This window comes from Diadema antillarum, unplaced genomic scaffold, assembly GCF_040938485.1.
Source record: "Diadema antillarum isolate AM-2024a unplaced genomic scaffold, OU_Dant_1.0 seq00001107_RagTag, whole genome shotgun sequence".
NCBI lineage: Eukaryota > Metazoa > Echinodermata > Echinoidea > Diadematoida > Diadematidae > Diadema > Diadema antillarum.
In genome coordinates, this window is record NW_027271923.1 from 122,223 (window position 1) to 148,419 (window position 26,197).

At 39.2% G+C, this 26,197-nt stretch overlaps 2 protein-coding genes across 2 annotated transcripts; one reads left to right on the forward strand and one right to left on the reverse strand.

Annotated features, from left to right (window-relative positions):
• Positions 1 to 10,351: 10,351 nt before the first annotated feature.
• LOC139743808 (uncharacterized) lies at positions 10,352 to 12,496 on the reverse strand. The gene has a single exon (XM_071654265.1). It carries the CDS (start codon positions 12,494 to 12,496, stop codon positions 10,352 to 10,354), a length of 2,145 nt encoding a protein of 714 aa, XP_071510366.1.
• A 6,338-nt stretch (positions 12,497 to 18,834) lies between these two features.
• On the forward strand, positions 18,835 to 25,684 carry LOC139743810 (uncharacterized). The gene is made up of 4 exons (XM_071654267.1): positions 18,835 to 22,270; positions 23,111 to 23,311; positions 24,533 to 24,683; positions 25,550 to 25,684. Exons 1-4 carry the CDS (start codon positions 18,945 to 18,947, stop codon positions 25,682 to 25,684), a joined length of 3,813 nt encoding a protein of 1,270 aa, XP_071510368.1. The 5' UTR covers positions 18,835 to 18,944.
• Positions 25,685 to 26,197: the final 513 nt, after the last annotated feature.

A 26,197-nucleotide genomic window follows, 5' to 3' on the forward strand; every position in this document is an offset into this window, starting at 1 on the left:
CTTTATATTCCTTTAAACGCAAATTAAAAGAGTTTTTATTGAGTGCATATCTTGCAGAAACTGAATAATTGTAATGTCTTATGTAATATTGTGGTATTGTCCGATCAAACATTCTTGTCAACACGCTGCAGATTCCATTTTGGGTCTTGCTGTCAGGCTCTCCGAATTCATCTTTATCAATTCCACATTCTACTTCGCTTCCCTCTCTTCCTCTTTCCCTCTTTCTCTCTCTAACTTTCTATACAGAGCTTGACGGCGGGCACCAAATGGCTTGATAGCTGTACATGTTACTTCTTGTGTCTTACTGATCATATCCTGGCGATAGCTTTAATGCAACAACAGTATAGTGTATACCAAAGTAGGCTTTATGATTATGCAAATCATGTTGTACTCCTGAAACCAATGATAGCTTGGTCACAGTAATAGTTCACATTTTAGTATTTTTTTTTTCTTATTTGGCACCCTTACATCATCTGGTCTTATCTACTATCCGTTCTCCGTTTCTTTTTCACAAACACTAATTACTCGGGGCTTACAGCCAAACAAGCTTGCTTTCATGTAGGTCCCTTCATACTTTTCTTTGATCAACCCCATCTCGATTTCGAATTTGACCAGTTATTACATATAATTACTGTGTTATCACCATGTATATTGTTGTGTTTTGCACATTGTTTACAAGGTGAAAGAACTTGTTTGATTTCTGTTTATAATGTCCACAAATGAGAAGTATGGAAATAAAATGAATTGAATTGAATTGAACATAGTTTGTATTTTTTTTTGAAAAGAAACTCACATTATAGGCAGAGTTATATATTTTGAATTGAAAAAAGAAACAAAAGTAGGGGAAATAAGGAGGGAAGTGGTGGTGAATATTAATAATGATGAGCATTGTGGAGGGATCCTATGCTGACAGAACGAAGTACATAAGGGGTGCGCTGTGTCAGCATTGCTTTGCGATATCACAGTAATTGTTTTTGACCGTATATGAAGCGGAGGGCAATGTTAAATTATTGCTTTGGTGATGTCACAATTGCTTTGTGACATCATTTCACAAATTAAGAGTGACGGCATTATTAGATTAGTGAGGCCTGTACATGGAATGTCAAACGGGTCAACATTCTGAAAAAGTTGAAAAATCATCAAATTACGTGAAACTCCCTTAACCAATCACTAGGGGATATTTTTTTTTTTTAATTCAGAACATAATTCGAATGTTTCATAATTTTGGCATGTTTGAGAGTCCATAAGAATACATTTTGTGAAACGATGCAGTCGTAAATTGTGACATCGCGCGTTCCTTCGCACGGTCACTTGTGAAATGTTCCAAAGTCAATGTGACATTAGGCTATATAATTCGTATAATTATTATAGTCACATGCTCGTGTGAATGTATAAGAACAAAGCAATTGTGATATCAATAACAAATCAATTCTGACATTACCACTCGACCATGTCGACCTGCCTATAGTACTTCATCATGCCTCGCCTTCTGTCTCTAGAATCCCTCAAAGAAAAATCTACCACATGACTTATCGCCTAATTTGTCTCTTTCTTTTGTTTTGAAGTTTTAATAAGAATACGAGAAAATGAAAACATACTCTAACTAATTTCGAGTTTTTTTAATATAAAAACCATGGGCATCGGTGCCTCTTACAGTATTTTTTACTTCGGAGTCATGCCCCTCTGTTGGTATTGTTCCCAGCTATTTAACCATCATCTGTATAGGCCTATCAGCAGGACTTGACTGTGTAATGTAGCCTACTTAATACGCGTGACGTGTTTACACAGTCAGTTTCGGATGATGTTCGTTAGAAAACTGAGGTAATAAGGTTTGTTCTTCTGAAAGTTCCTTATTCCGAGACACATGCAACACAAGTTCCCCATATATAGAGGTTCGTTATTCCGAAGGTTTGCAGGCCCGTAACTGGGGTGGTGTGTGTGTGTGTGTATGTTTCAATGAAATGATTTAATTCTAGTTTTGTATAACGTATTCTTGTTGTTTTTTATGTATATACCCTTGTATATATATAAATATATATATACCCTTATATACCCTTATATACTCGATTTATAATCGAGTTGTTATGTTGAAGAGAGATGATTGGCAGTATAAGTATACCATATAGTCAAAGATATATATATATATTTTTTTTTTGTACATGTCAATACTTTCTCGTGAAGAAATGGTCAGTAGGTTTGATTTATAATCGAGTTGTTATGTTGAAGGGAGATAATTGGCAGTATAAGTTGGTAATGGATTTGTCTTTTGAATGGCATTTGAATAAGACCGTTTTTATGTTCATGTTACACCCAGAATGGGTTGATTTATGTTTGATTTGAATGAAATCAATAAAATATCATTGAAAAACAAAAGTGTTGGGGGGGGGGGGTTAGAGGGTTCCGCAACCACCCCCATCCCCTGCGCCCGTTTAGCTGGCAGCCAAAAATATAAAAGAAATGGAAAAAAAAGTGAGTCGCGGAACCGAGAAAATTGCGTTGAAGCGTTTTAGTTTTGTTCTGTTTTTGTTTTGTTTTGTTTTTGTTTTATTTTTTGCTTGTTAGCCGATGAAATCCGGAAGTGGCATGAGACTGGAAACGAAGAAACTTTTTTTTCTTACTTGTCAGCTGATTAAACCCGGAAATGGTCCACGTTTTCTATAATTCGGAACCTTCCATAAAATCCTTCTGGCCTGGTTTGTTATTCTCAAAATGAAATAAGGTTCTTTAATCCAAACACTTGAATAAGGCTCGTTATTTTGAAAATTGAATAGGGGACTGTCAAATATCTGTGATGAAGAACGGCTCATCCTGATGATCATCATGTAGAGCCTATGTGGATCAATATTAAATGTTAAAGGGTGGCACACACAGAAGGAGGATAGGGCCTATTCTTCCTTGTTTTTAATCAATAACACAGATTGTATTTTAGTAGTCATCAATAGGAATATTGTGTATTTGCATAATGTGTTTAAATATAAATAACACATGTGTGTGTGTGTGCGTGTGTGTGTTCATTCACTGTGCCATTGCATAATTCCCATTTAATAATGATTCCATTTTGTTTAACCGTATTTGTCACCAAATGAGGTTTACTTTTCCGAATTACGAACCTTTCATTTTCGGATTAATATTTCATTTCCGTATAAACAAACCTTTGGAATGATGGCCCTAATTTTCTCATAAATGATTGTAACGAACCTTCGCATGCACTTGAACTTCATTTCATTTTCGGAGGGTATACGAACCTTCGGTATAACGAACTGTAACTGTAACTGTAACTATGCGATATGTGGTATCAACCACAATGTTCCGTGGAAGGCTATCTTAAGAGTCAGTATACTAAAAAAAACATACATTTTGTGTTAGTATAATAGTGATAACTCATTTGCATACATCAACTCCATAACATGTTTTTTTTTTTAATTCATCATTTATTGTTTTTTATATCAAAATAATATAGGGCCTACTGGGGTCAGTTTGAGCCAAAAGGTAAGAATCATCTACAAAATTAAAAAATAAGAGTTTGTCATCATCTGAATGTTCTATCAGCATCTTCTTATAGATTTTTTTTTTTCCTGGGGTGCAATGCAAGTAAACCAATTTGAAGGAGACAATATGTTTCTATTCTTATCTCAATTATACTCCCCCAATGAGCCAAATGTAGTTTAATGAATGTCAATTGCAGGATCCACCAGTCAACTTTGCATGCTATCTTAACAACTGCAATTCAGTTCTCGTACAATTTTATTTGAGAAGAGTTCGCTATTTCATCATCCCCGAGTTATTATTGGCCTCCGCCCCCCCCCCCCCCCCTCTCTCTCTCTTCTTTAGTTTGGTCCCCGGGACCTATAGCTTCCCCGTTGACGACGGTTTGATTTTGCTACAACACGCATTTCCCATAGACACCTGCCCGAGTACACTCGGGACTCGTCCTCAACGGGTTACACGCCTGTTTTAAAAGTAGGTTCAATCATATTTCTCCTGTATATTCAAACAGTATCAAATTTGACAATCATGTTAGTAATATTCTATAGTGCACCAAGTTGCAAATTATGCATAAATAGCTGACGTGTTTTTCTTGAGAAATATGAAAATAAATTGTAATGAAATTAAATTTGATTTACCATCCTTGTCTGCATTACTGTTTTTCCGATCCACTAATGTGGCATTAGAAATAAATCTTCCTTTGAATTAAGCTGTAACTCATCAAATTTGTATCCCATTACCCACATCAGTCTGTTGGAAGTCTCGATTGTGTCATTGACATAGCCTGTGGAAGGCCTGTGCATGAGACAGCATCAACAAACACACCTGTGCGATCCGGTGCGACACGCGATCGAGGCCGATCTGTGCGTGCTCACGATGTGCGACGGCCAGCGATTTCAGCATTGCGGATGCGAATTACTGCGATCGGGCGCGAGAGTTGGGTACATGTACACACAATCATGTACTACACCCACCACCCAGTTTACCACGGATCGCAGAAGATTGCTAGCTCCCGCTACTGATCGCCCGGCGGGCAAGATGACATCGCGTAGGGTGCTGTGATCGCAATCGTAAGTAGTGAGGGGAAGCGCGCGGGGCGTGGCGGGAATTCTAAAGGGCCAGCCAGGGTAAAATTTCGGAACGAACGCACATGGAAGAAAAGCTAAAAATTGGTGCTGCAGCCCCGGCGGCATGCAGTGAGGGGTAAACACTCAGATTTCAAGACATTGCTGGAAATCTACCGCTTGTGGTGTATAAAGGTACTCGGTCATACGAGCAAGTCGCAATTCTTCATTTTCATTGCCATGACGGTAAGCATCATTATTTTTCCCCCACATCCGTTACTTTCAGGTGCGGAAAAATTGATCGAACATCCACAGCTACAGACGAGTTTCTCGCACAACGTATCACGCCACGTGCCTTGGTTATAACTTGGTTGTTTCGTCTGTCTGTATGAGGATCTAGGATGGTATGATGGGCTGCGTACGACGACCCCAATAGCTGGAAGTGTGAGTGGGCATGGATGGCGGTGGTGGGGCGTGGGGATGGGTGGGTCTCGTTTTGTCAGCCATGAATTTTTAAAATTTAACTCTGATATGATTCCTCCTGTTAGATTATCAAATGAGGACATAAACGGTCTGATTATGCAGTGGTCAGATCGATGGATTTATAACAGGGCCTTGCCTTACTTTTGAGAATTATCTTTATAGAATTTGCCTAAAATTTATGTAAGTAAATTTAGGGCCCAGTCCAAGGAGGCATACTTTTTTAACGTTAGGCCTAACCAAACAGTCTGTCAAATGTTCTTTGTAGGCCCTATGGCTATGTGACGAACGTTAGGTACAGTACCTACCGTGTATTAAGTCAACTCGTCATGCTCATAACATGAGTCGTACTTTCTGCAGTGACTTAACACTAAAGTCAAAGACAAGTACAGGTAGGTGTCCTACGTGGTTCACTGGAAGATACAGCAATATTCTTTTCTTTTGACATGATGTAAATAATGTGAAATAGCTCACTGCATGTTTATTTTTGTCTAACTTTATAAGTTTAATGTTGTAAATTTAAGTCGTCAAAAGCCGAATTAAGACTTTACCAAGATAATGGCAGGGCTGGCGCAGCGTTTTCAAAAGTGTGGGGGCCCATTTCCGGGTTTCATGAGCTAACAAGCAAAAAAAAAAAAAAAAAAACATGTTGGCTCATCTCTTCTCCCCGTCCACTTCCGGGTTTCTTCAGCTGACAAGCAAAAAAAAAAAAAAGAAAAAAAAAAAGGGGGGGTCTTCAGCCTATCTCTTCCGGTCCACTTCCGGGTTTCTTCAGCTGGCAAGCAAAAAAAAAAAAAAAAAAAATGGTCCTCACCTCATTCTCTCCCCTCCTACTATTTCCGGGTGTTATAAAAAAAAGGTCTTTAGAGAAAACACATAACCTTAACCCCCACGGCCCCCACGGCTGCGCCGGCCATGATATGACTGAGCGATCGAGGTAAATTCTGACCGTTCTACATCATGTACTGGTAAATTTACTAGACTATGTAGTTCTAATGTCAACACCTATTGGGTCGCCAGTTTTTGAAGGGTTTCTTAAAAATGACAAGTTCATTGTTTTACTTACATTGCAATGATATCTCCATGTGAAAATGATAATCCTTATCTTCTGTTTCCATGCAGTTTGAGAAGGAATTGTGATGGATTTTTTTTTTTTTTTTTTTTTTTGGGGGGGACCCTTCTTTTTAAATACTTCCGGCTGGCGACTCACCGAGCGTACTGCCATTGAGTCGCCACACGTGCGTGCAGTGAGCTGCACGCTTCCATGCACCCGTTTCATGCACCTGATGTACCTGTAAACACTGCCTGTGCATCATGGATGTGCCACGAGCTGAGCATTCCAGGAAAAGCTAGCCGTGAGTTGTGTAACACACACACACACACGCACACATCCCATCATGCAAAATATTACACACGTCATACTATTTCGCAATGATTAGTATAATTACAGTAGATTCGTGAACAGATTCCATTTTATCCTCCTAAGTCCTCTATTTATGATGTGTATTGGTAATGTGTTTGTATTTTTTTTGGTCAATACTTTGCTGAAAGTACAGCATAATTTCATTCTACCCATATACACTGTATTGATAACAATTGTCCTGATTTTCTAATATTTATTGTATCTTTCATTTGTTCTTTTAATTATGGAATCAAATAAAAGATCCTTGTAAACAAGCTTTGTTATTTATTGTGTTTACAGGCATGTATTGGCAAACTCAGTCTCACATTGATATGTCCGCAGCACACACACATACACACACACAAGCACATTAGAAACACATACACGCGCGCACACACACTCTCCATTGTAAGTAACGTCATGACATACCAGATGGACAAAAAAACTGCTTTTCAAGATGGAAGAATTATCTTTAACTCAGAAGTACCAGTATATTATAAGAATAAAAAACAATAATACACTGCAAATGATTGGAAGTGGCAAGCACAGAACGATGTCAGCTACATTTTGATGTCATTAGTCTGAACCACTATTCCCAAGGGGTACAATTAGGCATTACGATTGCAGGAAGAAGAAAATGACACTGATGGGGATCCCGCCCGTTCTGGATATTTAGTAAGTAAGAGGAGGAGGCATGTAGATAAACAACTGGACTGAGCTTTTCAAAATGGACTCGGATTCTGCTACGCAGGTAAGGATCAAAACACAGAAAATGTATGCTGCAAATGATTTGAAGTGGCAAGAACGATGCCAGCAACATTTTATTTCTTCAAATACAATTGTATAACAAATGTCTCAGAAATACAGATCATGAAAAATATGGACGAGCCGTTTCAAATGAAATAAAAATTGAATATTGTAAATTGAATATTTATACAGTAATTCTATTCTGCAGTTTGCACACATGTAACAATTGGCAACAAACAGGGCGATCACTCCGACAGTATATGAAATATTCAAGCTACAAATAATGCTAAAAAGTAGAGCACGATCATCTTTATGTATCAGAAATTCTCAGAATGTATTTATAAGTTGTGTGTAATATCTCTGAACTACACTGTACAATGTACAGTGCACTCCCATTACAACGAACACGGTTATAACGAAATTTCGTTATAACGAAGTAAATCTTCTGGTCCCAATATTATCACCATTAAAGACTATGGTGCAAAATTCGCTTATAACGAACACGGTTATAGCGAAATTTCCGTTATAACGAAGTCTTTTTCGAGCGCCACAGACAAAGAAAAACAAAAGAAATGTGCTCCGTTATAACGAAATACGAATTGCTTTCGAAAATACGTAGCGGAACAAGCATTTATACAGCGTCCCTGCATGGGTGAACGCTTCACATCACTGTGTGTTTGCTCCTTGTGTCACGCAGTTTCTGAGGGGAACTTGCGTTTGTTATTGTAATACAGTTATCCCATCACATTCCACATAGCTTTCCAGTGTATGATGAGTATTCAGCAAACAGAATATGATATATATACGTGGTTTCCTTGTTTTCGTTATATATTGTATTTGTTCGGTTATAACGAAATTTCGTTATAACAAAAGAAAACTGCCGGTCCCGAGCATTTCGTTATAACGGGAGTGCACTGTATATATACATTTACGCTTGTATTGTATGTATCTGTAAATTATTTGTTGGTATTCCATGATAAAGTAAAAATAAATCCATTCCTTGAAAGTACAATCACACATTTTCAACATCTCCATAAAGATCTAGAACTGCATGCCTTTTTTCAGAACATATTTACAAATGTTTGCAGTATAGATATCCACATATTATGCAACATACAAGTATACTTCCAAGTCAAATTGGATGCATCGGATAAAAGATAATTATAGGACTGTTCCTTCAATATTCCTTCAAAGTACAATCACATGTATTCATTGATCATTGATCATGATCATGTACAAATGTGCATTGTTACGTCATAATCACTAGCCACCGGACGACGCACTCTTACTTGCGCGCGTAGGCCTACCAATGGCCCAGTCTGACCGCGCCTAATATGCGTGCACTCCATATTTAAGGAAAAAATTGCCCTAACAAGATGGCGACGCAAGACAGTAATTTGGCTGCACGGTCTCGTGTATGTTGTTAATAGGGACACGCATTCCACTATGTTTTAGTTCGCTGGTTGTGGGGTGTGACTCGGATGGGTTAACTCCAAAATCTATTACAGGTATGTACTAAGAATGAAAATGTGTGATTTGTTATTCTCATGTAAAGTAGATATAGTATGAGATATAAAGGTATGAAATAATCATTTGAAAACACTTTAAATGTAGATCTGGAGGGGCTTTTTGTATAAAAACACTTAGAAAAGTAACTTCTTGACCTTTGCATTTTTACTATTTATGAATGATATAAAATGATTTGTTGACTGAATGTGTCTTTCATTAAAAAAAAGCTTTTATTGCAATTAGTCCAACACAAAAAATGGAGATGATTGAAATGAAAAAAAATGTACAATGCATAGATGAATGAAAGTAATTGAGTGTATGATAAGAATAAAAAATAACTGAAGTGTGTGGAATATTTCACATGAATCAAGAAAATATTTGAATTGCATTTAATATTTCACATGAATCAAAGAACTGCCCTTTATTGTAAAAAAACTAAAAAATAAAAATCTGCAGAAAAATCAACAGATGAACAACTACATTTAAGGACTACTAAAAATTACCCAAAATAATTCTATGCCAAAAAATAAAAATAAAAACCGTGAAAAATTAGTTACAAACATAACTGCATAAACCTACCAATGATAATTCTCAACTACACAACATAATATGCAAAAAAAAATTAAAAAATCTTTTTAAATCAATTGAAAACAGACTGAATAAAGATAACTCAATACTACACAAGATAAAAGATATAATTCTACTGTATGCCAAAAAGAGAAAAATTCTGCCGTAGAAAATAAATGAAAGAAAAACCTAATACAAAACAAAACAAAGCTCTATGCAGAAATTAAAATAAAAACAAATTTCTACCATAATATTTACAGTTATAAACAACTACTCAATACTTCCCAAACAATAATTCTACTTGCACAAAACAATAACACAAATGTGAACTATACACCGTTAAACGACACTGTCATCAAAATACATATCCCACAATTGCGTAAACTATAAAAAAATCTACAGTACTTGACAAGGGACGCCGAGGCAGCTAGTAATGATATAAAACTTATGATACATGAAATGATACACATGTGTATGGCAAGATGCATCCTGGTGTAAAAACATGTGACCATTTCCCCCCTCTATCGCTGTATCCTGTTAGATGAACTCTGAGAGAAGTTGCTGATGGCAGTAAACATATACAATGTATTGTAGTAAAGTTAAATGAGTTAAAGTACATTATGTTGTAGTTTGTAGCATGGAAAGCAATACAGAGTAGAAACAGATGGCAGTAGAACACTCTATGACTGCAGTTACACAAAATTAGATTGTTTAATACCACCATTTCATGGACATGTCTTCATAATCATGGTACATGTACAAACAACACAGAACCCAACTTCTTTGTTTAGTAAGTTAAAAAAAGACAGTTTGCATGTTGAATAATTCATTACACACGTACAGATAAATGAACACATTCATGAACCAATGTATAGTGGGAAGGATATTTTGTGCCTCAATGTCTTTTCTTTTTCTATAAAACTGCAAACATTTAGATTTTATGACTTTGTCCGAGCAGTAGATGTGTACATGTTACAGTAGTACCACTATCAGTACTCGGTGTTGGTAATATTTTATATACCAAGTCGGTGATTTGCAATATTCAACACAAATTATGAAATGTGTGGAGGGGAACAATTAAATCTGAATGTGTCTCTCAAAAGAAATAAAAATTAAAATTGTTTCTGAGTGTTTTAACTTGAATCTTTATTGGAACATTTAAATCTTCAGCAGTGGTATGCCTCTTCATTCTCTTACCAGAATGCACATTGCAGAAATAGTCCATTTCCTCTGCTTCATCTTCTTCATCATCTTCAACCTCTTCTTCGTCTTCTACCTCTTCTCCATCTTTTTCAGAGTTGACATTTACTTCAATGGGTCTCTTTTCTTGATTCTTCTTCAATTTCCCTCTTTCCTTTTTTTTCTTCTGCCTTTCGGCTTTCTTTCTCTGCTTCTCTTTGATCCTCTCTACTTCTCTCTCAAAGTCCTCCTTGGCCTCCTTGGCCGTGAGGACACAGGCCTTGCTCTTTCCTCTAGGTGCCCATTTTCTTCCGGGTGGGATCCACTCTTTTTCAGAGTTGACATTTACTTCAATGGGTCTCGTTTCTTGATTCTTCTTCAATTTCCCTCTTTCCTTTTTTTTCTTCTGTCTTTCGGCTCTCATTCTCTGCTTCTCTTTAATCCTTTCTACTTCTCTCTCATAGTCCTCCTTGGCCTCCTTGGCCGTGAGGACACGGGCCTTGCTCTTTCCTCTAGGTGCCCGTTTTCTTCCGGATGGGATCCACTCTAGTTGGGGGAGGAACACCTCAGCAACCTCTGGTGACACCACACCATACCTGACTAAAGGGTTATCCATCAATGCCTTGGAATACGATGTACTTGGCCTGTCTGGTGTCACAGCGTCTTCTGCTTCCGGCATTTCCTCAGTTTGGGGAGCCTCATGGACCTCTGCTGTTTGCTGATCTTGGGCTGTTACGGCATTGGTCCTGTCAGGCAGTGCAGCATCCTGCTCATTTGGGGGTTGGATGCTTGTCTGTGTAGCGGCATCAGCGTAGCGGTACTGTGGTGGAAGAGCCAGGTCGATATCAGTGGAAGGGATCATTCGTGATCTTACCAGTTGATGTTTGTCAATGGCGTTTGGGTCAAAGGGGTGGATTCCACATTTTCGGAAGCCTTGTTTGATGTTGTGGATTGTCATGGCTTTCTCGAACGGGGTCTTCAGTACTCGTGGGATTTCCGTCTTAGATACCCAGAGTGATCCTCTGATGGCTTGTCCTTCCTTGATATACCGGCCAATGTGGCTCTTCAGGCTCTTAAAGACGGAAACATCAAGAGGCTGACAAAGGTGTGTTGTGTGTGGAACTAACTGCAGAAGTATGACATTCTCTTGAATGGCCTCCAATATCAGCAAGGGGTCCAGATGTGACGCATGTCCGTCTTGTAGCAAGAGGACGGGGTTCTTCTCACTCCTGTCTTGGGAGCAGTACTTCAAGAAGACCTTCTTGAACCACTTTAGCATCAGCTCTCCATCTACAAATCCGCTGCTCGATTTGGAATAGAGGGCATTGTCTGGGCCTCCGACTGAATAATTCCCTCCAGGCATGCCTTTCTTGAAGATCAGGTTGGGAGGCATCACCGCCCCTGCAGCAGAAACGCAGCACAACAAGGAGATATGTTGTGAGTCCGCGACAGTGGCAGCATGGGCATGGCGCTGGTACGCAGGCACAACCACCTTCTGGGTTGATTTGTTTAGGTCAATCATAGTTTCATCTACATTGTAGATCCTGTCTGGATGATCATGAAGATTGTACCTATCCAGGACTCCTTTGAGAAGTTGAAAGTATTCTCTCAAATTGTCAACAGTCGAAGAAACTATCCTCGATCTATCGAGGCGATCTGGCCTACGGAGTTTCAGAGTCATGTCAGGATATGCCTTACGAAACCTCAGCCACCAGTTGTAGCTTGGCCCTTTCTCACCAAACTTGCTGTCTCCACATTTCCTGTCCAAGACCCACGCATACATCAGTATCTGGTTCACTGTGAGGGGCATGGCTTTAGCTGCCATATAATTGATGACAGTTAGGAGGTCCCTCTCAAGTTCTGTGGATAACTTTGTCATGGCACCAAGTTTTGCATTAAGGGGCACTTTACCATTGACACGGTCACCCAATGATCTCCTTGGCACACCATGGTCTCTGGCTGCGACGGATATTGGTACATGGTTATCTCTGACCTCATGGAACGCATTCTCCATATCCTCCTCAGACCACTGTCTGTACTTTACATTTCTTTCACCTGGCATGTCTGTAAAGTTTAAATGATATTACACCAACCAAGGGAAAATAAATCATGTAAATTATACAAAAAGGAAAGCAAAGTCTTAATATAAATATATAACAAAGAGTAATTCAAGAACAGAATACAATCATAATGAGATATGACAAACGGATTTGGGCATTTCTACGGTAAATGGGTACTTTTCAGGGGTGTCTCTTTATTTTCTATGTCCAATGTGCAGTACCTCTAAATACTATCCTATCTTCTAAAAAACTTAAGTGATAGATAACTTTGCCCTAAAATTGCTTCAAACAAGCAATTCATGAAAATTTATGCCATTGAAATGAAAAAAATTTGGGTGAGCACGTGTAATGCAGGACAGCAATTAATGTAAGTAAATGAAGCTCAAATTTTGGAAGGTCATTGAAACTTTGCACTGTTTTTCAATTGAATGGTTTAATTTTGATGAGAGAAGATAATAACAGCTGTAAGATTCTATTGAAAATTGTGTTTTATACCATTTCTAGACCTAGTGGTGAACGCATGTAAAATGGACAGACCATCTTGTCGCATTTTGGTCTGTCCTTGTTACGCGCGTTCACCACCAAGTCTAGAAATGGTATAGAACACAATTTTCAATAGAATTTTACAGCTGTTATTATCTTCTCATCAAAATTTAACCATTCAACTGAAAAACAGCAAAGTTTTTATGAGCATTCATAATTTGACCTTCATCTGTTTTAGTACCTATAGATTTCTGTCCTGCATTACAGTATTGTGTACATGCATTCACCCAAATTTTTCATTTTGGCATAAATTTTAAAAGATTGCTTGTTTGAAGCAATTTTGGAACAAAGTTATCTCTCGTTGAAGTGTTCTAGAAGATCAGATTGTATTTGGGGGTACTGCACACTAGAAACAGAAAATACAGAGACATCCCTGAAAAGTACCCATTTACTGTGGAAATGTTCATTTCAATACAGATGGATAGGTGGGAAAAGGCACAAATAAATCATAATATTCAAAACGAATTACATACCATACAAACCAAATACGTTATATACAGGGGACAAGAATGGAGAGAGAACAGGGAAGGATCTACATGTGAGTATTGAACAAGTCACATCATTTGATACTAGATTATATACAGTGTACACGTATGTATTTTTAATATTTTTAATATCTATACATACCATAAAGGCTATATTTTGAAGATTAAATTGTTTGCATGTAATAATTCTCCCACACGTTTTTTATTAACAGCTAGAGAAGAAATTAAACTTTGTTTCTTATACATGTATCACACAATTATTAAAAGACCGAGTCCTTGCAGTTCTAAGAATATTCCTTTAAGTTTAAGTGGGGCTATATCCCAGCTATACTGGGGGCTAGGATGGAGGCAAGGGGCCCGTTTATAAATATATTTGGGGGCGGATGCATATAATTCCTACTCGGACATATAGCACTTGCACGTGACTAAGACAGTACGAGTACAGGATGACCAAAAATAATGAGGTAAGGCAACAACCAGTGACCATCAAAGAAGGGAACCCTTGACGCCCCCACCCCCATTCCGCCAATATTAGTAAATAAAACTAACAAGTTAAAAGGTGAAAGTTTAAAGCAAATTTACACCAATAACAGGGCTGCCGACATTGGAAACTACGTTATACTTGTAGTTGAGAGTGAGACTCCCATGGGCTAATGCTATAATTTAGTACCGGGGTAGTCAAAATGAGTGAGATCAAGAGAAATGCAAGCAAATGATATAAAGTTTGAGAGTGAGAAAGGACCAAAATGAGCGAGTCTCACTCTCAATGAGTGAGAGTTGATTGGCAGCCCTGCAAAAAGTTGGGTGGTTCCTAAGCGTGACTCAGACAAAAGTAAGAGAAACTTTTTATCATCAATAGTATTCTTTTACTTAACAAGTCTCCGGGTCAGCGTCAGTCTACTTACCCTCCCCCCGCCGCCCCTATGCCTAGGCTATAAATACCTCCCCAGGTTGTTGACCCGTGTTGACTCCATACATCCACCCCGCATGCATTCGTGATAATGACAACAATTCAGGGCACACGCAAAAATCGTTATTTTTTTTTTTTTAAATTCCATGCCCACATGCACAGTGCACACTCTGATCGACATGAATTTTACCAGAAATAATAATGGACTGAAATGCTTCTCATTATCTCAAGGATCAAGCAGATCTTCATTTAATAGCATCTTTTTGTTCTCGTTCTTTTAACATGCTCAAACATGCAACCATTGATCATTCCAGACAATCCAGCAAGCGCTCCCATACCCATACGATACACGTACACATCGCACGCAATACACTACTCAGTATTCGCCAATACACTCGTTGAGTAGCCATCAAGCAGTCACGGTTCTATCGCGTATCGTTGAGCTGCCACTCTCACTTATTTTTTACTTTCCAAACACATCCAAGGTTCAGGCCAATGCTCTAAATTCCAAGGTTTAAACTGATACACTGTATAGTATAATCCTTCATAGTTTTAATAACTTACCGTCATAAACTCTTCTCCCCTCTACATGAAAGTCGACGATGCCATTGGTGTCGCGTGAACACCTTCAGTGCAGTAGTGTGTGTGTGTGTGTGTGTGTGTGTGTGTGTGTGTGTGTGTGTGTGTGTGTGTGTGTTGTGTGTGTGTGTGTGTGTGTGTGTGTGTGTGTGTGTGTGTGTGTGTGTGTGTGTTGTGTGTGTGTGTGTGTGTGTGTGTGTGTGTGTGTGTGTGTGTGTGTGTGTGTGTGTGTGTGTGTGTGTGTGTGTGTGTGTATGTATGTGCATGTATGTGCGTGTAATTCCTATACTTCTCACTCCATACATACAAACAACAGACATACACAAGAGTACAAGAGGAGAAAAGGGTAACAGGTTGCATGAATTTACAGGTGGCGAATCAACGATAATGGCGACTTACCGGTAGGTGACGATAGTCTTCATTCTACTGTAATATTAAAAGTTGGATTTCTTGACCTCCAATACTTTGACCCAAGTTTTAAAATATAACATTTAGAAAACCAAAAAATGGCAACTATTAAAGCATAGAACTATGTGAAAAGACAAAAACGGGCAGACAATTTCAGGTGTCTTAAAGGGATGACCGTAAGAGGACTAGCTGGCAGTAACTTGAGTAAGGGTCGTTAAGTAATTGGTTAATAGTGCAACTGCAAGGTTACAGAATGCATATGGAGCTGAGTGAATGTGCCCCCTCTTTATAGTTGGTTCAAATAAAAGAAATAATTAAAAAGGAGAAAAATGCCAATGGGGGGGGGGGGTTGCATGAACCCCCCCTTTAATTTTGCAAAGGAGCCTCCCCTTCATGGAATTCCTATGCTGTAGATCTGCCCTTGAGCTCCTTATGGAACATGAATTTTTACTGCAGGGCCAGTGGAGCGTTTTTAAAAGCGTGGGGGCCCACTTCCGGGTTTCATGAACTAACAAGCAAAAAAAAAAAAAAGAAAGGTCCTCACCTCCTCTCTCCCCTTCCATTTCCGGGTTTCTTCACCTAACAAGCAAAAAAAAAAAAAAGGTTTTCAGTGGAAAAACATAACCTTACCACGCTCACACTTCAAAATCTCTATAGGCCTATTTCTATTGAGTGCCGGTTATGTACTTCCGGGTTAAAAAAAGTGTGGGGGCCCAAAGTGATGACACCTTATGTATTTCTTTGTATCCGTGGTGCACAGCTCCGCCGGCCATGTACTGTGTTGTACAGTAGACTCCTGCTATAATGATCGAAGCAGGCCTACCGGTACTTGCGAATTGCCGTCTTATTTCGTTATATGGAAATTTTTTTATAACCCAACAAATAAAAAAAAAAAAGAGAGGATGAGGTTGCAACCTGAATTTATACTTCGTTTTAACCGGAATTTGGTTATATACTTGTTCGTTACTTAACGGGAGTGCACTGTATTGCATAGTCAATATAAAGACTTTGTCATGACCCTTTTTGACTCCAAAGACTTGTTTACATGTACCTTCTCTATTCATGTGTATTAAATGGTAATTGATATGATATGAACTGGCCTTATGGGGTTTCAAAATTTATCGTCTGAACTATGTTTTGCATATCATCCATGCCAAAAACCCAATCAAATATCGGTATAATGTATACGCCATATATCTAGCGAGGCAAAATTTTCGCAAATCTGGACTTTCCGACAATTTTGCTTGTGGTTAAATTTGCGATTGTGGAGTATTGTACTAAATGGGAAATGTAAGTGTGTCACATTCACATCGGAATCAGAATCATTATTTTCGCCTATCTTTAATTTGGTCAATAGCACCTGACTCGCAAAATTTGCGAAATATTCGGCATACGGTACTTACTAAATGACAGCACATTGACAGAGACAGGTGTCACACACAGGTGGGTGTAGGGATACATAACATCAGACTTGTCATGAAACAAACTTGTACACAGAACATTTGCTGATACCGACAGGACCATAGGATTTCTGAGGTAAAATTTACATGACTGTGGGCCAAGAAAGTCGGGGACATGAACTACGGTACAAGACCTTTAAGACCAAAGCGTGACTGCTGCTCAACAGTTTGGGACCACAGAAGCAGATCTTTATTTACAGACAGACTGGAAGCTGTACAAAACAGAGCAGCACAATTTGTTAAAGGGGGACCAACAATTTTACTCTAACAATTGATGTTACTCAAACAATAGACTATATGTCAACCTTTTTATTATTGGTACATTGTACATACACTGTAATGGATGTTACGCTAGCCATATCATGGTAACATGAGCAAAAGTTTCCCACGTATGTGAGCCCTAACCAAGTGGGCAAACTCTTTTGCTATTGTGTGATAGCGTGTATACAGTGTCTATCCAAAATCCCATTGACTTTTCTTTTAGTGGGCAAGAAACAATTATTTGGCGTGCATATTTTGTCTGTTTGTCAAAGTGGGGCAATCTATGCAAAAATTGATTGCTCTGATGTCCAAAGTAGTTTATTTTATTTTTCAGCATGTAATATACATTGGAACGTGCATTAAAAGTTGTAACTCAGCCAAGCTTGTGCTCAGTGCTCTGCTTGTGTATTGTCCTGAGACTGACTTTTTTATTTGTTTTTGCATCCCATTCTAGAAAGTTATGGTTAGTTTGTGTTCCACACTCTCTGCCATTTTTAGTAAAGAAGTAACAATGTGCAACTGATTGACAAATTGCCCTACATCAACGTATTTTTTTTTTTTTTTAAATCACATGTGGCTACTATTAAAACACTGATCAATTCAGTGAGCACTTATTTACGTCAATGTAGGGCAATTTGTCAATCAGTTGCAATGAAAACACCTTGATGGAAGAATTTCATGAATTTGAATAAGACATGACTTACCCTAAATAAGTGTCAGATCCTTATAAATTAACTTAAAGAAAAGGAGAGTACCGGTACAAAAGCCTTTGGAATTGATTGTGGCAGCAGTATTTTGTAACAATTTTAGGGATTCAGAATAGCACCCTGTGAATGAATTGATGTTGACTTACTGTATAATTGGACCATGTGACAGTAGCTTTGTCATGGAATTTAAATGAGACATTACTACACCTGCTTTGACTATTATTCTAGTCATTCTAATGGTTTGTTAAGTAGGCTATGGCATGTTTTTAATTTTTGCCTTTTTTCCCCAAGACTTCTCAGAGAACACACAAAGTGAGTGTCGTATTTATAGTGCTTTCCTAGCAAAAGTTGGTAGGTTCAATATCACTACATCGTACCAGAAGTTACACATTTTTTTTTTTTTTTTTTTGGGGGGGGGGGGGATAAATTTACTGGGTCCATGACAGGTGTACTTTTGACAATTGCTCCTATGAGATATCTGCATGCCAAACCAAACATAAAACCTACCAACAAACAAAACCCTAACCCTAAGTCCTTGGAGAAAGTAAGACTGGAGCAGTTGTTGCTTTAAGCAAATGTAGTGTCACCAAATTTACTAAACAATTCTACAGACATTACAAATTTGATGAATATTTGCCAAAGGTGAAAACAAATTTGATGATGGACTTGCAACTTAGGTGAAATACTTGGTATAATGAGAAAATGCTTCCAGTAATGCACTAGTAAACTTATATTATTGACCTGTGGGCCTTTAGACTCCAAGTTTATGATACACCCTGGGGAAAGAAAATGCTTATAAACAGAAACTACTTGTAGATTAGCAAAACTTTAGTTGCAATTATCAATCATGATGGTAATTTCCTGATTGCACATGAGTACAGCAATGTGAATCTGTTGTCTTGCTCTGCCAGTAATGATAAGCTTTGATTCATTCACATTAATTTCATCGAATAGCAAAGTGAAAATTTGTTTGATTATGTGAGTCAGCATTCACAGTACTAATCACTTTGATTCTAATATGTTTCAATACTTTCCTTTTTTATATACTTTTCCAGAACTGATCTCTAGTCTTTGAGCAGGCATTCCCAAGAATCAGCATGGCAGATAGTGGAATCTTCAACTGGAGACAGTGGAAACGGGGCCAGCCAAGACTGAGAGGGAGAGGAAGGGGGTTTGCAAGAGGTTACAGATGGAGCAGGGGCAGGGGTAGGGGTAGGGGTCAAAATCTCCAAAACGAAAAATGGGCCTCATTACATGTTGTTGGTCGTACAGATCAGAACCGTGGGGAGAAACCACCCATTCCAGCAGTCAAACAAAGTGTGCTCATGCAGCCTGATGAAGGTAGAAGTGATCACCATCATCTTCCAGATGATGCGCTAAGCCCCAGTTCTAGCTCTTCTTCCAAGCGTAGCTGTGCAGAAATTGAAGATGTCAGTGAAGATAGTGGAACTGCTCTGAAGAGGCGTTGCAGAAAGATCTTGTCAGGAAGTTTCCCTTCTTCCAGAGATGGAGACGGGATAGCGAGAGATAAACCAGTGCAGGATCTTGCTCAACCGAACCTCCAAGGGCACAGTGACAGTGTCGTCTGCAGTGAAAACTGGGATGAAGTAATCAATGATACAGAGCAGTCTACAAACGCGCGTGCTGTCAGCAGTTTAAAACAGGTCCAGGACTCATACCAGTCATGTGAAAGTACTGAAGAAGACCAAAATGACAGTGCAAGAAGGGAACAATCTAAAGTTTTGCAACCTCAGCAGCAAGAAGACAACAAACTGGTCAAGGATAATGTAGATGTGATACAACAAAGACAAAGGGATGCAGGTGTTGAACATCTTTCAAATGCCATCACAGAAAATTGTATTTGCACATCTGGTGAGGATGGAATGCGCCTTGCCTCAGAAAGGAAGACTCTGCTGTCGGTACCTGGACAGGAGCTTTCCAGTTTCAGCAGCCCAACGGCAGGATCGAGACAGCGACCTGGTATGCCAATAAAATCAAAATCAGATTCATGGATAAGTAAGGTGGATTGCTCAAAGAGAAGGGAGAAATTCAAGCGGAGACAGAGAAGTGCTGTGCTGAAGCTTGTAATGAGTAGCTCAGATGAGGACGGTGAAGTCAATGTGAAAGCTGTGAGCACTAAAGGGTCATCCCAGACGAAGCTTGGACAGACTGTAGGAACAACTGCTGCAAGTGATGGAAATGCCAATGACGGAAATGATCTAGCAAGTCCAGGCCAAATGACAAGCATTTCTAGGGAGCCCAACTGGGAAAGTGAGGAGTTTGATGGCGACGTTGATAGTAGCCCAAGCAGAGATGTACAAAGTGTAGATGACTCTCCAACAGATGATGAGCGCTGGGATTCAATTGTGCAAAAACTTTCTGCAGGAGGAGTGGATACAGAAGATGTCCCCTCTATTCAGACAAAACTCAATGAATTCAACAAAAAGAGTACTGCCGGAAAGAAAGCTGTTCCAACATCTACACTCGGGCCTCCACCCTATATCCCTGTCATCCCTCGTGAACGATACCAGTGGCAAGACCCTATGGATGCTCCTTTGCAGTTCCGTCCTGGCTTCCATGCAATGTACCCTCCGTTGCATACCTTTCCCTATCCCAAGCAGTACATGACCCCACCAGGGCAGCACTTTCCAACACCACAACACCCGTACATGTGGTCAATGAGAGATCCATATAGTTTCTATGGACATCCGCCAGGGATGAGACATCAAGAATATTTGCCTCCCTTTCCTGGAACATCACCACCACCACATTTACGGCAGCCTAATGTCTCATCAAGGTTCCAGAGATTCACAGGCACTTCCACTGATGCGATAGACACGATGGAACCTCAGAGCATGTTTCCCATGTCAAAATCTCTGTGTCCTTCTCTCGACGATACAAGTGACTGTCGCATGCATGAGGATGGACAGGGACTTGATGAAGAGAATTGGGTAGAAAGAGAAAACAGCTACCAGGGGGAAAACTGGTCTGGTGATTTTCATGTGGACAGGTACAAGGATTTGGACAGGTACGAGGGTTTGGACACTGGCACTGCAGCTGACTACACCATGGAAAACCCAGACAGTAGTATTGCAGCATCGTACTCCTCAGAGGAGGCAAAAGGCAGCTACCAGAATCATGACCAGCAGATCATTCCAGATGACCGTACAGAGGCGATGTGCCGTCCAGAGTCTGACCTTGCTCTGCATGGAGCTTTCATCCCAAGACAGGTTGCTATTAATTCATTCCGACAGCGAGGCAGTGACCAGAAGGAAGATCAGTCAGGAATGTTGCACGAGACTCTACATTTGGACAACCCAGACTGGCAACCAGCCAATGATCCTAGTAGTTCTCTATCTACCAAAGATAGTCAAATCCAGTACCTTGGGGAGACAGAAGGGGCAGAAGTACCGCAGGTGACAAGTTTTGCACCAGAACAAGATAGTGTGAGAGATCAACCTCAGCAGAACTGGTATGACGCCATGAATGTTGCTTCAGAAGAATTTGGACCCATTAGAAGGAAAAGTAAAGTCTGGGGACAGGGAGTGAAACCTCTGAAACACCAAGTTCCTAACTTGGAAGAGCAGCCCACTTCCAGGATCTCTTCTCTGAGAAGTAGTAAGGGGCCTCTTTCATATGCAGCTGTTGTGTCATCCAAGCAGCGAGCAGATGCTATGTCCATTTCTGAGAATGTTGGAAAGAGTACTCCAACATTAAATTTGTCAGCAACCAAAAGTTTTTGGCAGTGTGATACCCCTTCATTTGAGTATACTAGTCCAGCTGATGTGACGTTTGATAGGAACCAGAATACAGAGATGAGTAGACCGATGCAGGTAACAACACCACAGATGTCAGGTCCACACAGGTTTAGAAGCTGGTCTGCTGGGGCTCAAGGTTGGACCAAGAGCAGTGACATGCATGTCTTTCATCCGGACTCTGCCCCACCAAAAGCGAAGACTTTTGCAGAAGTCCTTCAACGTCCTCGACGCCTGACCCTTGAGGATGAGGTCAGAGCCGAGATGACTCCAAAACTGCCCTCATGGAGATCTTCATTAGAGTCCGATGATATTCTTGAAGTACAGTATCCATTCAGTGACGTTGACTACATCGATTCCCACTGCCATATTGATTTGTTGTACCAGAGGTACAACTACAAGGGAACCTTCAGCAAGTTCACTTCGACCAACAAGTTTCCAACAAACTTTGCGGGATGTGTTGCCATTTTCTGCTACCCTGTGAACTTTTCCAGTGGATATAATCTTGCCAATGACTTGTTAAGAGAACCCAATGTTTGGGGTTCCTTTGGATGTCATCCTCATCAAGTGAAGCACTATGATGGTGTAATGGAGCAGAGAATCATGGACTATATGAATCACCCCAAAACTGTTGCTTTAGGGGAGATCGGTCTGGATTATTCAAATAGGTGAGTTTCCTGCAAATGTTTTTCAAGCGTAGTAAAATCATGAGAGATAATCTACTCAACATTAAATTATGTTTGTATGTGACATCGTCGCTAAATTGAACAAAACATGTAACGGTACAGTTACAGTTTGCTTTCCACAATTTCAAAAATGGCGAAGACCAAAGTAGCATAGTGGTTTTTGGAATCCTGGGGTACCAAGTGAAAATCTACAGTTTTGTACAATAGTTATTAATTTATTTATTTTTGATGCTGTACCTTGGGTTGCCAAAAAATAGGTGGCAGCAATTTTAGTGCTTTATGGAGGATTGTTTTGTTGCAAAATGACCTCAGGTGTGCAGCAGCATTATAACATTAGTGCTGCACATCACACACACTACACCAATCTCTGTACTATGCATTACCAATCCACGGAAGACGTAAAAATAGTTATCATAGGACTACTCTAGTTTGGGGATTAAAATAATCTCATTCTGAATTACTTGTCATGATCGTAATAGCATATGAAAACATAAAAAGTTCATCTATTATTATCATTATTATTATCATTCTTGTCATCTTTATTCTCAGTACTGTTACTGTAAAAACTCCATTACAGGGCAGAATTGGTATTGGGATCATTATCGCTGAGTGCTAACTATTGGCCGCCATGATCGCATTGTGTAAATATACATCTTCTGAAAATGAGATGGTGCCATACAGTGCAGTGCTCAGGGGTACTGCTTGGTGCATCATTTGAACATTCAATGAACATAGTCTTCACTCTGAAATTACTGCAGCTTTTATATCCTAGTTTTGCAACATAAATTTTGCTCCCCTCCTCTCCACACTGTTCTGCCTTAGACCGATAGAGATGACGTCAGACCACGAGCTACAGAAAGTGATCTTCCGCCGCCAGCTCAGCCTAGCCCTAGAGGCAAAAAAGCCCCTAGTCATTCACTGCAGGGATGCTGAGGAAGATACACTAAGCATTATGATGGAAATGGTTCCCAGAAACCACAAAATTCATCGGCACTGCTTCACTGGTCCCCCTCAGGATGCTCTGTAAGTGGTTGTGACACGACATTTGCTCCTGCGACCATATTGCTGCGGTCTTATTTTCCCCAGGGACTGAGGTTTGGGGTTGTGAAAGGGTTTTAAGTTTAATGTGATATGAGGATTTATAGGAATATGGTTGGGGTTATGTTTGAGGGTAGAATTCAGTTTTGGCTTTGCGTGCAGATATTTCATGAGAGCAATTGTCATAGGAGCAAATGTCATTGAACCGTAAGTGGGGTAGCTTTCATCATTTCAGAAAAAAAAAAGAAGTATACAAAATTCTGAATGAATGAAGAATTGATGAAATGTTAGCTGACTTCATGATTACGTCTGCACTTCTCCTGCCAATGTTAGCATTGAATGCTAGTGAACCTCTTGTTCTGAAAGTGCTGAGTACCGGTAAGTAAATGATTCAATTATTGTCTGTCTGAAGAAAGATCTTATGATTCTGTCCGGTGAGGGAAGAACTTCCGCTTCAGCAATGATTTGATTTGCGTTGAAAGGTTGACTTGTCTTTAGGTTGTCATGATTTTGAGTATTTTTTTTTTTCAACTTCAAAGTAATCCTTCAGGTAACTACATCGTACCTGATTCATATTTAAGACATAAACTTTGAGTATTTAATCATGATAAAATACATATTCACAAACAAAAAGGATTCAGGGTAGGCAGCTCATTTTCAACGAATGTATTATTTCTTCTTGTGTTCTTTGCTCTGCTAAAGATCATAAGTTACAATCAAGATACACAAGATGAGAGTCTTTATGTTATATTTTGTGCCCTGTGCTAGGCAGTTCTATAATAGATAAATCCTTTATATGAGATAATGTGAATATAGTAGATGTAAAATGTATTTGGTATCAAATTTAGTAGAATATATATCAAACTCTTTCAGCAGTGACAACATACAATATGTCACCATCAGTTTGGCAGCAGCCAATCAAATGCATGTCTTCTAGTGGTTGTAGGTTTGTAAGGTTATTGCAATCATAGTGAGATATAGGAGCTTTTTTTATTTCTTCATCAAGATTGGACCAGTGTGACAGTGCTGCAATTTGATTGATGTTACGTTGAGGTTGCTTGTCCATGAAACATAGCCATATAGGAACTTGTCTTAATAGAACACAGCCAAAGAATGTTGGCAATGTGGTTATCTGTATGCAATATATATGTTTCTTGAGCAGATTTTCATTTGTTACAATGTAATGAAATGTTGATATTCCCATAGCACATTCCTGAAAGCATTCCCCAACTCCTTCATTGGATTGACTGCTCTCGTCACGTTTCCAACGGCAACCAACACACATCAGACAGCAAGAGCTATCCCCCTGAACCGCCTTCTTCTTGAGACAGACACACCCTACTTTGTACCCAAGAAGGTCAGTTTCTGTCATATCATCATGTTGTAAAATGTGTTTGCGTTAATCTTCAAAGCTTGTGCAGATAACATTAAGTTTATATTTCCTTGAATTGTGGTAAGGTTTTCCTTGTGGAATTATTTTTTCCCCTTTATTTTACTAGTAAAATGACACATACTTCCAGCCCTTTTTAAAGCATTAAAAGTTTACCATCATTTAAAAGCTACAGGACAGAAAAATCATTGTATTCTATACAATGAAGCAAACACTGCATGTTGGTTTTGTTTTTAGTTTTGAGATAATTTTTTAAAGTACAACAGATCCCTCATCTCTTAATGCTTTGCAGATTATGGAAATGGTCTTAATTTACATCAGTCTTCTCTAAATCAATCTCACCGGGGCCCTGTTACATAAAAGTTCAGATCAAACATAAGTCAGAAAATCAAACATAAGTCTATGAATATTCAATTTTGACTGTTTGATTGTTTGAGTTTCTGACTTTATGTTTGATTGCATCTCTTAATGCAACCGGGCCCTGAATTGGTAAATCATTTTTTCCTTTTTCCTTTTTTTTTTTAGGTGTAGACATATTTATGTGGATGAAATAATAAAAAAATTATGTTATACAATTCATAGTAAAAGGAAAAAGCAAGAGATGTGAAATTCTCTATGAATTAAATCGGGTTTTTCATTGGGCGATCCTGTTGACTTATCTTACCCATGCAGTTTTTCCTATCTCTTCCTTTTCTTCTCCATTCCCTTTTCCTGCCCTCTTGCTCTCCCTTTTGCATTTCTTTCACACTCACACCTCCTCTCCCCTCATACCCCTTCATGTCTGCCGTCTCTTTATGTATCTCTCCTTGTCACATTCTTTCTCTCAACATCAGGTACGTGGAATGAAGTGGTCTCACCCTGGCATGGCCATCCTGGTGGCAGAGCGCATCGCCCAGCTGAGGGGGATTCAGCTGGACAAAGTACTGGCAGCTGTCAGAGAGAACACCAAACTCATGTACGGCATATGAGAGAACACTGTGATTGATCTTTGGTCGTGAACACAGTATGTAATTTAAGCAGAGATGGCAGTTGCTATGGCAACATTCACTGTGCTCATACTTGTATCAATAGTTGGAACTTCATGAGTAGTGTGTGTATTAGGAACTGCTGCCATAGTGATTGGAACTATTCCAAGTTGCAGGTGGTGGAAGAGTCTCATGAAAGAAGGAGACAGACTTGCAGAGATTACAAAGCATGTGTGTTTCCAGTGATGGAGGTGCTAGCTTTTGAAGCAGCTCTTGTCCTGTAAGCTATGGTACTTGGGCCATCTCATTTGATACATGTAACCTGTCGTCATGACCTGATGTAGCTCTTAGGTCGATTTTGTAGAGATAATGTATCATACTTTGTTGAAACATACGTACTTCATTTAAACATACATACTTCATTTAAACATAGTCCACATAAAAATCACAAGTATTCAGCACTGGCACTGTCCAGAAATAAATGACTGCCAAAAGTATCTGTTAGATGAGTGATAG

Coding starts and splice junctions, on each gene's coding strand:
- LOC139743808 (XM_071654265.1), bottom strand. CDS start 12,496: ATGCCAGGTGAAAGAAATGTAAAGTACAGACAGTGGTCTGAGGAGGAT.
- LOC139743810 (XM_071654267.1), top strand. CDS start 18,945: ATGGCAGATAGTGGAATCTTCAACTGGAGACAGTGGAAACGGGGCCAG. Junction 23,312..24,532: donor GGTCCCCCTCAGGATGCTCT/GTAAGTGGTTGT, acceptor ATATTCCCATAG/CACATTCCTGAAAGCATTCC. Junction 24,684..25,549: donor CCTACTTTGTACCCAAGAAG/GTCAGTTTCTGT, acceptor TCTCAACATCAG/GTACGTGGAATGAAGTGGTC.